At 40.4% G+C, this 12793-nt stretch overlaps 1 protein-coding gene across 3 annotated transcripts in view; it reads right to left on the minus strand.

Annotated features, from left to right (window-relative positions):
* mab21l3 (mab-21-like 3) overlaps positions 1 to 12793 on the minus strand; it is a 50225-nt gene that overhangs the window by 21607 nt on the left and 15825 nt on the right. The window contains exons 3-4 of one of the 3 annotated variants that reach the window (XM_063050737.1): positions 8941 to 9012; positions 6619 to 6919 (exon numbers count right to left, since the gene is read on the minus strand). In XM_063050737.1, coding sequence (XP_062906807.1) covers positions 6619 to 6919; positions 8941 to 9012 — 373 coding nt within the window. Of the gene's footprint in view, positions 1 to 6618; positions 8083 to 8940; positions 9013 to 12793 lie in introns of those variants that run through there. The other 2 variants (XM_063050739.1, XM_063050740.1) reach the window with 2 other exon arrangements.

Raw genomic sequence — 12793 nt, forward strand, 5'->3', positions numbered from 1 at the left:
GGGGAGCGTAACATACATCACATTGTATTGATAGGAGAGGCAGGCAGGCAGGCAGAGGGATGGGGGAGTCTGTTGGTGAAAAATGAAATCAAATCCTTAGATAAAGGTGAGATAGGATCAGAAGATTTAGAATTATTACGGGTAGAGTTACGGGTAGCATTAAGGCGGGAGGAGAAGATGGAAGCTCACCGCGTGTGCGCAGCTCTCCGGTGAAAAATTAATGTCGTATCTGTTAAAAAGGGGCCGTGGACAATTTCTGATTTGATGGAGACAGACGTGAAAGCACAGAGGAACATCTGGAGAAATTTCTGAAACACCCGTCCGCTGCTGTTGCTACTGTGTGGTCAGGAATCTTTCGGAGGGTAGGCCTCAAAATCCCCGGGCTTGTCTGCTTTTGGCAAATGAGAAAGAGGTTGAATCGCTCGGACAGAGATGGCGTTCAGTACTCGGTGTCAGAGAGCTGATCAGAGCTCGAAGTTTTCGGATGACTCAGAGTCGGATTGTGGTCAGCATGGCAGGGAGAGTTTTTCTTCCTTCTCCCGCCTGCGTGAGATGTGGGACATTTGAGAAAACTTTGAACTTTACTGTGCTCATGGACTTCTTCATCAAGTTATGGTATTTTTGCACTGTTGTAACTATATGTATAATTATGTGGTTTTGTCAGTTTTTTTAGTCTTGGTTTGTCCTGTGTTTCTGTGATATCACACCGGAGGAAATAATGTATCATTTCTTAATGCATGCATTACTAAATGACAATAAAAGGGAACTACGTGTCTTCATAATCTAAAAGAGTTAGGGAAATACAAGGGTTAAAAGACACTGATGGGAATTATACAGGTCAATGAACAGTAGCCAGGAGTGGGCTAGAAATTACAAAGGGAGATAGAAAAGGCATGTAATAAGGGCAATGTTACAATAGTCATGGGGGATTTCAATATGCAGGGAGTTTGGGAAAATCAGATTGGTGCTGGATCCTAAGAGACAGTACTTGTAGAATGCCTAAGAGGTGACTTTCTATAGCAGCTTGTGGTTGGGCCCATTAGGGGAATGGGAATTCTGGATTGGGTGTTATGTAATAACCCAGGTTTAATTAGGGAACTGAAGGTAAAGGAAACCTTAAGAGACGGTGATCATTCACCTTGGAGTTTGAGAGGAGATGCTAAAATTGGATGAATCAGTATTACAGTGGAGTAAAGGGAATTACAGAGGCATCACAAAGGCACAGAGGAGTTGACCAAAGTTGATTGGAAGAAGACATTAACAGGGATGATGTCAGAACAGCAATAGTTGGTGTTTCTGGCGGAAATTTAAAAGGTACAGGAAAGATACATCCTAAAGAAGAAGTATTCTAATGCGAGGATGAGACAAACATGGCTGACAAAGGAAGTCAAAGGCAGCATAAAAGCAAAAGTGAGAGCATATAATTTTGCCAAAATTAGTGGGAAAGTAGAGGATTGGGAAGCTTTAAAAACCAAACAGAAGGCGACTAAAATAGCCATAAAAAGAGAAAATATGAAATATGAAAGAATATCAAAGAGGATATAAAAAGTTTTTTCAGATATACAAAAAGTAAGAGAAAGATGAGAGTTCATATTGGACCACTGGAAAATGATTCTGGAGAGGTAGTAATAGGGGACAAACAAATGGTGAATTAACTTAATATGTATTTTATATTAGTCTTCAGTGTGGAATTCAGGAATAGAATGCTAGAAATGTGAGAGTGTCGGGGGGCAGAAGTGAGTGTTGTTGCTATTACTAAGGAGAAGGTGATTGGGAAGCTGAAAAGTCTGAAGTGCATTAGTCACCAGGACCAGATGGATTACACCCCAGGGCTCTGAACGAAGTAGCTGAAGAGATTGTGGGGTTATTAGTAATGATCTTTTAAGAATCACTAAATTTTGAAATGGTTTTGGAGGACTGGAAAATATCATCCCACTCTTTAAGAAGAGGAGGCAGAAGAAAAGAAATTATAGGCCAGTTAGCCTGATTTTAGTGGCTGGAAAGTTATTCAGGATGAGGGTTTTGGGGTACTTGGAGACACACGATGAAATAGGCGAAAGTGAGCATATTTTACTAAAGGAAAAATCTTGCCTGACAAATCTGTTGGAATTTTTTGAGGAAATAACAGGCAGGATAGGCAAAGGATAGTCAGTGGATTTTGATTATGTGGATTTCCAGAAGGCCTTTGACAAGGTGCTACCATGAGGCTGCTTAAAAAGATAAGAGCCCTGATATTACAGGAAAGAAACTAGCATGGGTAGAAGATTGGCAGGAGAGAAAGAGTGGGAATCAAGGGGGCCTTTTCTGGTTAGCTGCTGGTTACTAGTGGTGTGCCACCGGTCAGTGTTAGGACACTGGACAGCTCCTTTTCATGTAATATGTCAGTAATTTGGATGATGAAATTCATGGCTTTGTGGCCAGATTTGCGGACGATATGACGATATTGCTGTTGTGTGCTGGGGCAGCAGGCTGAGGGTAGCAGACACCAACAGAATCAACAAACTCATTCGTAAGGCCAGTGATGTTGTGGGGATGGAACTGGACTCTCTCACGGTGGTGTCTGAAAAGAGGATGCTATCCAAGTTGCATGCCATCTTGGACAATGTCTCCCATCCACTACATAATGTACTGGTTGGGCACAGGAGTACATTCAGCCAGAGACTCATTCCTCCGAGACGCAGCACAGAGCGTCATAGGAAGTCATTCCTGCCTGTGGCCATCAAACTTTACAACTCCTCCCTTGGAGGGTCAGACACCCTGAGCCAATAGGCTGGTCCTGGACTTATTTCATAATTTACTGGCATAACTTACATATTACTATTTAACTATTTATTACTATTTTTTACTACTATTCTATTACTATTTATTATTTCCATGACTATTACTATTTACTAATAGTAATATTACTATTATTATTTCTATTACTATTTATTATTTATGGTGCAACTGTAACGAAAACCAATTTCCCCCGGGATCAATAAAGTATGACAATGACTACTATGACTATGATAGGACGGGCGGCACAGTTTCCACAGAAGGATTTAGACGTTTGGGGAATGTACAAAGAAGTGGCAGATGCAATCTAGTGTAGGGAAGTGTATGGTCATACACTTTGGAATAAAGGCTTAGACTACTTTCTAAATGGGGAAAAAATTCAAAAATCAGAACTGTAAAGGGACTTGGAGTCCTCGTGCAGGACTCAGTAAAGGTTAACTTGCAGGCTGAGTCAGTGATGAGGAAGGCAAATGCATTGTTAGAATTCATTTCAAGGGAACTAACATACAAAAGCAAACACTGTACATAATGCTAAGGCTTTATAAGTCATTGGCCAGAGCAGTTTTGGGCCCATTATCTACAAAAAGATGTGCTGGTATTGGAGAGGGTCCAGAGGAAGTTCAAAAGAATGATCCCAGGAATGGAAGTGTTAACATTTGACGGCTCTGGGCTTGTACTGCTGGACTTTAGAAGAATGAGGGGGGATCTCATTGAAACCTATTGAATATTGAAAGGTCTGGATAGAGTGGATGTGGAGGGGATGTTTCCTATAGTGGGGGAGTCTAAGAGCAGAGGGCACAGCATCAGAATTGATGGAAGTCATTTAGGACCGAGATGAGGAAACATTTCTTTAGCCAGAGGGTGGTGAATCTGTGGAATTCATTGCCACAGACAGCTGCACAGGCCGGTTCATTGGGTATATTGAAGGTGGATAGGTGCTGGATTAGTTAGTGCATCAAAGGTTATGGGGAGAAGGCAGGAGAATGGGGCTAGAGGGATAACAAATCAGCCATGATGGAATGGTAGAATAGACTCGATGGGCCAAATGGCCTAATTCTGCAGCTATGTCTTATGGTGTTACTTATCGTGTATGCTTACACCAGTGCCTCAAATAAAGTGAGTTTCCTTAATTCTTCGGCAGAAACAATGAAGATCATTTTAACTAAAGGAAACAAAGAATGTTGGAAACACTCAACAGGTCAGGCAGCATGAAAAAATGGAGGTAACGTCTTCAGGTGAGTGACTCTTCTGATAAACAGTTATCAACCAGAACTTATTTAATTGTGTTCCTAGTGACAGTTGATAGTAATCAGACAACAAATGGATCATAATCATAAGGCTGCTGCTTAATCTACTGACTGTATGCTGCATTTTCACTCATTAAATTGCAGTGGGCTGACAAAAACTTACATATTAAACAAATAATCCATTATTAAAAAGTGATAAGAGTACTCAGAACATCATAATGTGATTAGGCCGATTCAACGTGGGCTTTTCCAAAGTGAGATGGTGTATAATAAAATTATTAGTATTTAGTTATAATGTGATTAACATAATAAAGGAAGCCATTAAACTGGAAAGGGAGTCCATTTGGATTACTAAAAAGGATATCACATTAAAGGAGAAGGTTCACGGGATTGAAGTTAACATTTTATATGGAGATGGTTAAAAGACAAAAAGAGTGGGATAATTCTCATTAGCAAGGCACCATACAGATCAGTGCTGGGACTTCGCTATTTCTAAGCTATATTAATAGCTTATCTGAAAAGTCTTAGCATAATGAATCTGCTCGGTAATTATACAAAGATAGATGGCAAATTAAGTTGTGAGGAGGACACAAACTGTCTGCCAAGGAACGATGGAGAAATTGCAGATGGAGTTTAATCCAGCTAAGTTTAAGGCATTGTACTTTGGTAGGCCAAATGTAAGACGAAATGGAAGGACATTAGGAGCATTGATCTTGGAGTGTAAGCTCATAACTCCCTGTATGTGTCAACTCAAGTAGGTAGGATGGTAAAGCCTGGTTTCATCATCTGGGGCATTGAGCATGGAAGTCTTAGTTAGGCCACATTTGGGGTATTGCGTGCAGTTTTGATCACTACACTATAGGAGCTGTGTGGAGTCTTTGGAGAGAGTGCAGAAGTGGTTAACCAGGATATTGCCTGGATTTGAGTGAATTAGCTATAACAAGAGGTTGAACAAACTGTTATTGTTTCCACTAATGTATCAGGTGCTGAGGGGATTATCTGATATAAGTAAAGGCATCTGTTAGTCTTGCAAGACCATGGATCTGCGCCTGGAAAGTCTTCACTCTCCAGGGCGCAGGCCTGGGCAAGGATGTATGGAAGACCAGCAGTTGCCCATGCTGCAAGTCTCCACTCTCCATGACACCAATGTTGTCCAAGGGAAGGGCATTAGGACCCATACAGCTTGGCACCAGTGCCGTCGCAGAGCAATGTGTGATTAAGTGCCTTGCTCAAGGACACAACACGTTCCCTCGGCTGGGGCTCGAACTCACGACCTTCAGGTTGCTAGTCCAATGCCTTAACCACTTGGCCACGTGCCCACCTGATATAAATAGACTGTACAATATTAGGAGCAGCATTGATAGGATAGACAGACTCTCTTTCCCCAGGGTGGAAATGCCATTGTTTTAAGGTGAGAGAGGGAAATTTTGAAGGAGATGTGAGAGGCAGATTGTTTTTTTGATATATACACAGGTACACAGAGAGAGTGGTACCTGCCTGGAATGTGTTGCCAAGGAGTTGGTAGAAGCAGATAAGGTAGTCAAATTTATGAAGCATTTAGACAGACACATGAACAGACGGGAAAACAAGGTATAGACCACCTGAAGGTATTGTATTTGATTAGGCTGGCAGCACAGTGAGTTAAGTGGCCTGGTCCTGTTCTATGCTTTTGTACAGTATATTCTATGAAAAAAGACCAGGCAACCATTTATGCAAAAAGATGGCAGATGGAATACATAGAGGGAAAAATAAATTTACCCAATTTGGTAGGATGGATAGTTAATAAATACTGGTGTAGAGAAAAATTAAGGAATCCTTGTACAGAATTACTAAAGTTAACATGTAGATAAACCAATTAACTAAGATTAACAGAATCTTGCACTTTTTTTGAAAGGGGGATGGAATATTAAAGAAGGAAGCATTGCCTCAAATGTTCAAGGTGTTGGTGGGATCATATGCAATAATACCTTGTTTAAGGAAGAAAATACTTAGGTGAGAAACAGCACTGTGAGGCTTTCTCTCATTTGATTCTTGGGAACTATGGACTTTTCCTATGAGGAGACACTGAAAAATGTGGCCCTCTACTCTCTGAGGTTTAGATGATTTGACATTCTATGGGGAATTGTTCTGTATAAAGGTTTGTGTGAACGTATCACCTTGGTGGGAAAGTCTATAACAAGGGACCTGGCCTTGGAGGTAAAAGTTTCCCTTTTAAGATTAAGAAGGAGAGGAACTAGTCCTTAGAAAGGAAGCTTTGGAATTCACTGCCCTGAGAGTTATTTAGTACATTCAAAGTAAGAGGGAAACTTTTGGACTATAGGGCAATCAAGTGATAGTGATCCAGGAAGAATTGGAGCTGTGCTATAGACAAGCAACTGTTATCCTACTGAATGACAGAGCAGGCTTGACAGGCTATATGGCCTACTCCTGCTCCTACTTATCTTTCTGCAAATAACCTTACTGTCATCACCTACACATTCAATAAGCAATTCTTTAACAGTGACTGTGTAAATCCAAACCTTGGTTGAGTAATCTTAATCTTAAAAATTACCCAAACTAAGGGGTTGATGTTTAAAGCGAATGAAAATATACATACCTTGCTTACCTTGAAAATTAGAAGATTGGATTGTGTTCTCAAGCAGTGCTTTGCAGATAGCAATTACTTTAGAAGGAACAACGTCACCTTCAATAGTGACATCTGATTGGTGCCATTCTTGAGAACTCTTAAGGAATTGATCGACCTCCAACCACTGGTGAAGCTTCTCAGGCTCTTGAACAGGCGAGATGAGCTTGGAGCCATTCAACGTATAATAGCGCCACTGGCGCAGCCTCCGTTCTGTATAGGCGGACAGACCTCTCACCGGAATCATAATGAAAAGCTGTGATGGTGACTGAACCTGCGAGAAAAGCAGGACACCGCTTGGAAACTACCATTCCCCTCCACAGTTTCACTCAGCACGGACAATTGAATACAATGAAGGGATCTGGGCATGACTATTAAAAGCACAAATTTGTGAACACTACAAACTATATCTGAAATAATAGATTAAAGTGTGTACATGCTGGATTGCCTTTATAAGATTACGTCTGATTTGATCATCGATTTCCGAAAACTATCTGACCAAAACAACTCAAGGCTACCACTTTGGGTTTGTTCTTTATATTGCTGTCACTGACACAGCAATGTCATTAATGATTGATAGCTAGTTTGAGGAGCAAGCCAGTGTAGAATGTTAAGTAAGAGAATGGCACACAGAAATAGTTCAAAAATCAGAAGATTGGAAAATATTAACTACCTATAAATCAAAACTGATTCTCTGTCAAAAGACGTACACAGGGCTGTAGACTCAGGCATCTCCTTCACAGGCACAAGCTACCTCACCACTGAAGACATCTTCAAAAGACTGTGCCTCAAGGAAGTAGCATCCGTCATTAAGGATCGTCACCACCCGGGACATGGCCTCTTCTCGTTACTACCATTGGGGAGGATTTACAGGAGCCTGGAGACCCACACTTAATGCTTTAGGAACAGCTTCCTCCTCTCTGCCATCAAATTTCTGAACAGACAATAAACCCAAGAACACTACTTCTCTGTTCCTCCAGTTTTTATTGTAATGTAGTGATTTTTTTATGTCTTGCATTGTACAGCTGCCACAAAACAATAAATTTTCAACATCATAATAAACCCAATTCTGATACTGAGATCATTTTCCATTTTGCATTTTCTCTTTTGCCAAAATTTCCTCAGCTAACGATTCACTGATTCCTTACTGAGATTCAATACTGTCAGAAATTGTGCCCAAGAGGCTATTAATTGTGTTTGACTCAGGACTGAATAACAGACCAAATACTACATACGGTTATGTTCTGATTGATGTGATTCACTAAGAATAAGTCTAACTGTGTAGTATCTTTCAAATTTTGTTATTTATATCAAATGAGCAATAATGAACTAACCAAGAACATAACCCTCAGCAGTAGATGCTTGCTTTAACAGAACCCAATTGATGGAATTATTTTTGGTGAACAGGAAAGAATGATACTGGGAATAACATCTTTATCTTGCATAAATCAATTTGTTTCCCCCTCATTTTTTTAAACACAGTTCCCTCTGTGTAATGAGCCCTGCCCGAGATTGTTTTAACAGGAATATAAATGTTATGTGTCAAGTAGTTTCCACAACAAAGCATCTACTCCACTGTACCTATAATGTAAAGGTTTTGTTGATTAGCTGTTCACAGGTTGTTCTTATCTCATTTCGTTCTTGTTGCTAAGCTTTTCCAAAATAAAATGTCAGATAAGTTGCATTTTGTTGACAAGTTACTCTCACTGTCATACTAATATTCTAATCCCTGTATCACTGGCAATACCTATAATCAAACATACTGAAAGGCAGTATTAAAATGTGTTCATGACTGTTAGGCGTGATGCTATGAGTAATGAGAAATGCTCACTTCAAACTCTGTGAAGCTAACATCAAAGTACACCCAAACACTATGGATGAATATATTTGATTTTCTTTTCCAAACATAATGCAGGAAAACACCAAAACAATTAGATCAGCAGAACATTGTGAATAGATATCTGCTCTCTGTGCTCACCATAATCATTGAAATAGCTTTTGTTGTTAGAAAATTACCTGTAATATACAAGGGTTTGAGCAAACAATAACATATCAGACAGAATAATGCAAGAGCTTTCAAGCAAAAAGGAATCTTCTTGCAGGAAATGGTGGGGTACAGATCATTAACACATTTGAATAACGAAGGGACATGGGAAAGATGGATAAACAAGGAAAAGATGTTATCTAAGTAAGTAGAAATATTCTGGGACATCAGAATGTGGATTGAAGTTGACAGAATGGAAAAGTACTGGTATGAGAGGGTTGGGCTGTGGGAGCTAATTGCCGGAGGTATACCTGGATGGAAGCATTCTGGGCTCGTTTTCCTGTCAGAATAGCTGACCATTTAGTGACAACAGCCAGCTGATCCTATCAAAATAAATGAAACATCAAAGAAAAATGACATCAACCATTAAATGAAAAAGTAAACCAAAGACACAAAGAAAAATGTGGAGAAAAATATTTGGAGAAAAGCAGATAGATTGAAAGAATGGAGTTTTTCATGTATAGGAAATAAAGCCAATAACAATGCACCTTAATTCAACACATTTTTGAGCTCTTGATAGTTACTAAACATGCAGGATAATGTGACTCACTCTTCAATCTTTTGTACAATTTACTTTTCATTCAAAAATTCTTAATTCACTTTATCTAATTGTTATTCATGCTTAGTTCAAATAAATATACAGTTTAGATGTAAAATTATTGGACTAAAACAATCAAGTCATCTGTATGAAACACAGAAATGACCATTAATGAAAAGTAACTACATAAAAGAGAAAAAAATATACAAAAATCATCATTTCCATATCATTTTAGAAATAGTTTATCTCAAAAGATTTGGATACTAGCTGACATTGATGACAGATGTTAATATGCTCCTATGAACACTATAGGCCGGTCAAAATGTCACAGTGGATGAACTTACTTGGCTCCTACAGGGACGGAAAATAATAATGTTGCAAGTTATTTTCCTTTAGCCATTGTAATTTAAATATAGTGGCAGCAATTTTCATCACAGGTGCTTTCAACATCATTCTAATTGCTCAGAGATTCGAATATATTTGGAAAAGGCGCAAATTCGAAAATCCTTCAAACCCATAGCAAAGGATGATTTCCCCCTACTTCAGATTATGTAGAGTAACTGAAACACATCCAGCTACCATTTGGGATTAGAAGCCTCCTTGGATAACAGGCTCAACTGTTCATCGCTGATTAGGCTGCTTTACCTCTCCCCTTCAGAAAGTGAGGATCTAGTTGGCTCCATTGTACAGTAGTATCTCCATTTCATGTTCCAAAAACTCACCAGAAACAAAAAGATATTTCACCTATAACCAAACATACAAGAACAGTTTCGTAGCTCCTACTTGTAACTTCCTGAAATTTTCGTGCCTCTGCAGGTCATTCCTCAGGGAATTCTGAAGAATTAGACGACGATTTGTTACTTTGATTGAACTTCAGCCTTGTAGACCTAGCCCCAAACCTTCACTGCAAAATGCATGGACATATATCCTCTTCGGGGATTGCAGTAGAACTGTTCATCGCTGATTATGTATCATGGTACTACAGGGAATGCAGTCAGAAGGAATTCCTTAATGGAGTCAGAATAGGTCCAGGAAAAAGAAACACAAGTCCCTCTATGCTTTCACTGAGCAGAAGAACAATAGAGTGAATAAAAAGGTGTTAAGGTATTGTAGTATCTACTATGAAGCAAAGCTGCTTATTGTTGTACATAGCAACACAATATAATTAGTATCTTTTCAACTGGAGAGAGAGCATTGCTCTTCTTTTAGGACCATGGAGATATGTAGAGATTTCTGATGTTTATTCACCTCCTTCTATGGAGGCCAGATCATGCGCTTTCTGTGTTAGCCTGTTTCAAATTCACACAAGCCAGGGAAGTGTCTGCTATGGTCGTTGCCCGTGTGCCAGACGGAACATCACTGTGACAGCAGCAGAAGCTTGTTTTCCTCTCGCACTGGCAGACTTCCTACTGAAGATGTAAATACTCTCATGCACCCCCAATGCTCAAGGAATGTGTTAATATTGAGGGACAAAAAGATGGTTCTGGGGCTATTTTTTTCCCAGTGGTAAACAAGCCAAGATAGATATCGATGCAGGCCACAGTGTCCTAGTTTAAACCCTTTCAGGGAACATTTGTACTTTCAGTGTTCAAATCAAACAGAAAGAGCAGCTGCAGATAACACGAGGAGCAGTGGTGAGAGCACACACCCTTTTCCTGGAAATCGTTGGGTGTGCTGCAGGAGGAGACTGGGTGAGCTGTGACACGTCTAATATAGGAGCTCCTTCTCTGGCACTCCTGACTACTGAAGTCACCACAACCATGTAACATTTTTAAATATCTGACTCCTTCCAGAGTGCCATCAGAGCCACACATCGCGTAGTCTACATTGCAAAACTACATTATGTCAATCTGTCATAGACTTTTAACCGGTCAGGTCTCTATTTTCCCAATGGACATTAGTAGCCACAGCAGGGACACTAGGGGATTTGCAGCGGTGGCCACTGCCCCTTGTGATCAGCATACAACATACTACAACCAAGTGTTTCCAAGAACACCAGAGGCTTTCAAACAGGAAGGGCTTCACTCTGTCAACATACAACCCTAACACCAACAACCTGCACTCAGCATTGGAGGTCAAGAAAGTTTGGGTGATTTTTACTGACATTTGCCACACTTGTTTTTTCAACATGAAACACTCATCCGTCCCTTCACCATTCCACCTATTCAAGAATGCCAGTTGAAGACTTCTGCATTTGTTTAGTGGCCACTCTGCAGTTGTCCCAATTTGTACATTAAAGTAGCAATCAAGCTTCCATGAAAAACCAGGCGGGCTTGTGTAAGATTACCCACTATTGTCAGATATCATGCAGAGCCCATGAAGATCAGCCTTTTACACCTAGATCAGTTCCATCCTAGATCCCAAAGTTCACCTTATTTCAGGTCCGAAAAGGTAGTAGAAGCAAATGACAATATCGATGCCAACTGCTCTCATGTGAAGGAATTACGAGTAGGTCAAAGTACGCTGGGTGATAATTATTTAAAGATCTTCTGCTTCTAACACAACGTGCTTTAAAATAAGTATGTGGCTGGAATGCGTACAGGTGTCGAAAGAACATTTTCCCTCAGGAAGAAAAGAGAAAAGCAAACAAAAACATTGCAACACCGCATCATTAACTAGAAGTTTAATCTTGGCAGTGCCAAATTGAATTCCTTTCAATTTCATTAAGTTAAACAACAGTTTCTCAAATACAAACAGTACAGGAAAATAACTTAGTTCCATCTCACAATGTTTGTGGCTTTGATTTTGAGAGACACATACCTAGAAAGGACACCAAAAACCTGCAGGGTATAAAATATCAACATAATGTTGGAAAATGGACAAATACTATCCTATACAAGATTACTCAGGACAAAATATTTGAAAGAATATAGAAATCCTAACCCTTTGGAAAAGTCAATAAATGTAATCTACAGCAGTAGTGTGATTTCTCAAGTCGAGTATGATGTTCTCCTAAGGGGTTGTCCGTTGGTGGTCCTCAGGTGGCTGTAGAAATCAATCCAGGATCCATCTATTCTGAGGGGCTTCCAGACCTCGCAAACCTTCCCCCTTCACCAGTTGCTGATCGAAACAGGACTGAATCCAGGGTGCTCGGGTAGATTCCCTTAATGGAGAAGGCCTGTGCGTGACTTTGTCTAACGTGCCAAGGCTGACGCATGGGCAGCCACCACATGGTCCTTGACAGATCGGGGTCGGGGTCCAGTGGCACGGAATGCAAGACGACTGGGGACCCTTCACTGCTACAGCTTTCCTCCGCCTTCACCGCCATTGTGATGTGTCGTCATCTCCCATCAGCTCCACCACTGAGGTCTTGGTTGGATTGCTCTTTGTCTAGAACCTCCCCCTTGACCTTTCCACCATGGGTGACTTTACCAGGAGTTAAGCACCAACTAACTAAACTCCAGACTGCATCACTCTCAAGATCACAAGCCTCTTCACCTCAACAAGGTGATGGTGCTCAGAGAAGATAAATCCTTAACACAAGAGATTCGAGCAACACGCACAAAATGCTGAAGGAGCTCAGCAGGTTAGGCAGTATCAGTGGAGGGGAATAAACAGTTGATGGT

The sequence above is a fragment of the Mobula hypostoma genome, chromosome 6 (genome assembly GCF_963921235.1).
Source record: "Mobula hypostoma chromosome 6, sMobHyp1.1, whole genome shotgun sequence".
Classification (NCBI taxonomy): Eukaryota; Metazoa; Chordata; class Chondrichthyes; order Myliobatiformes; family Myliobatidae; genus Mobula; species Mobula hypostoma.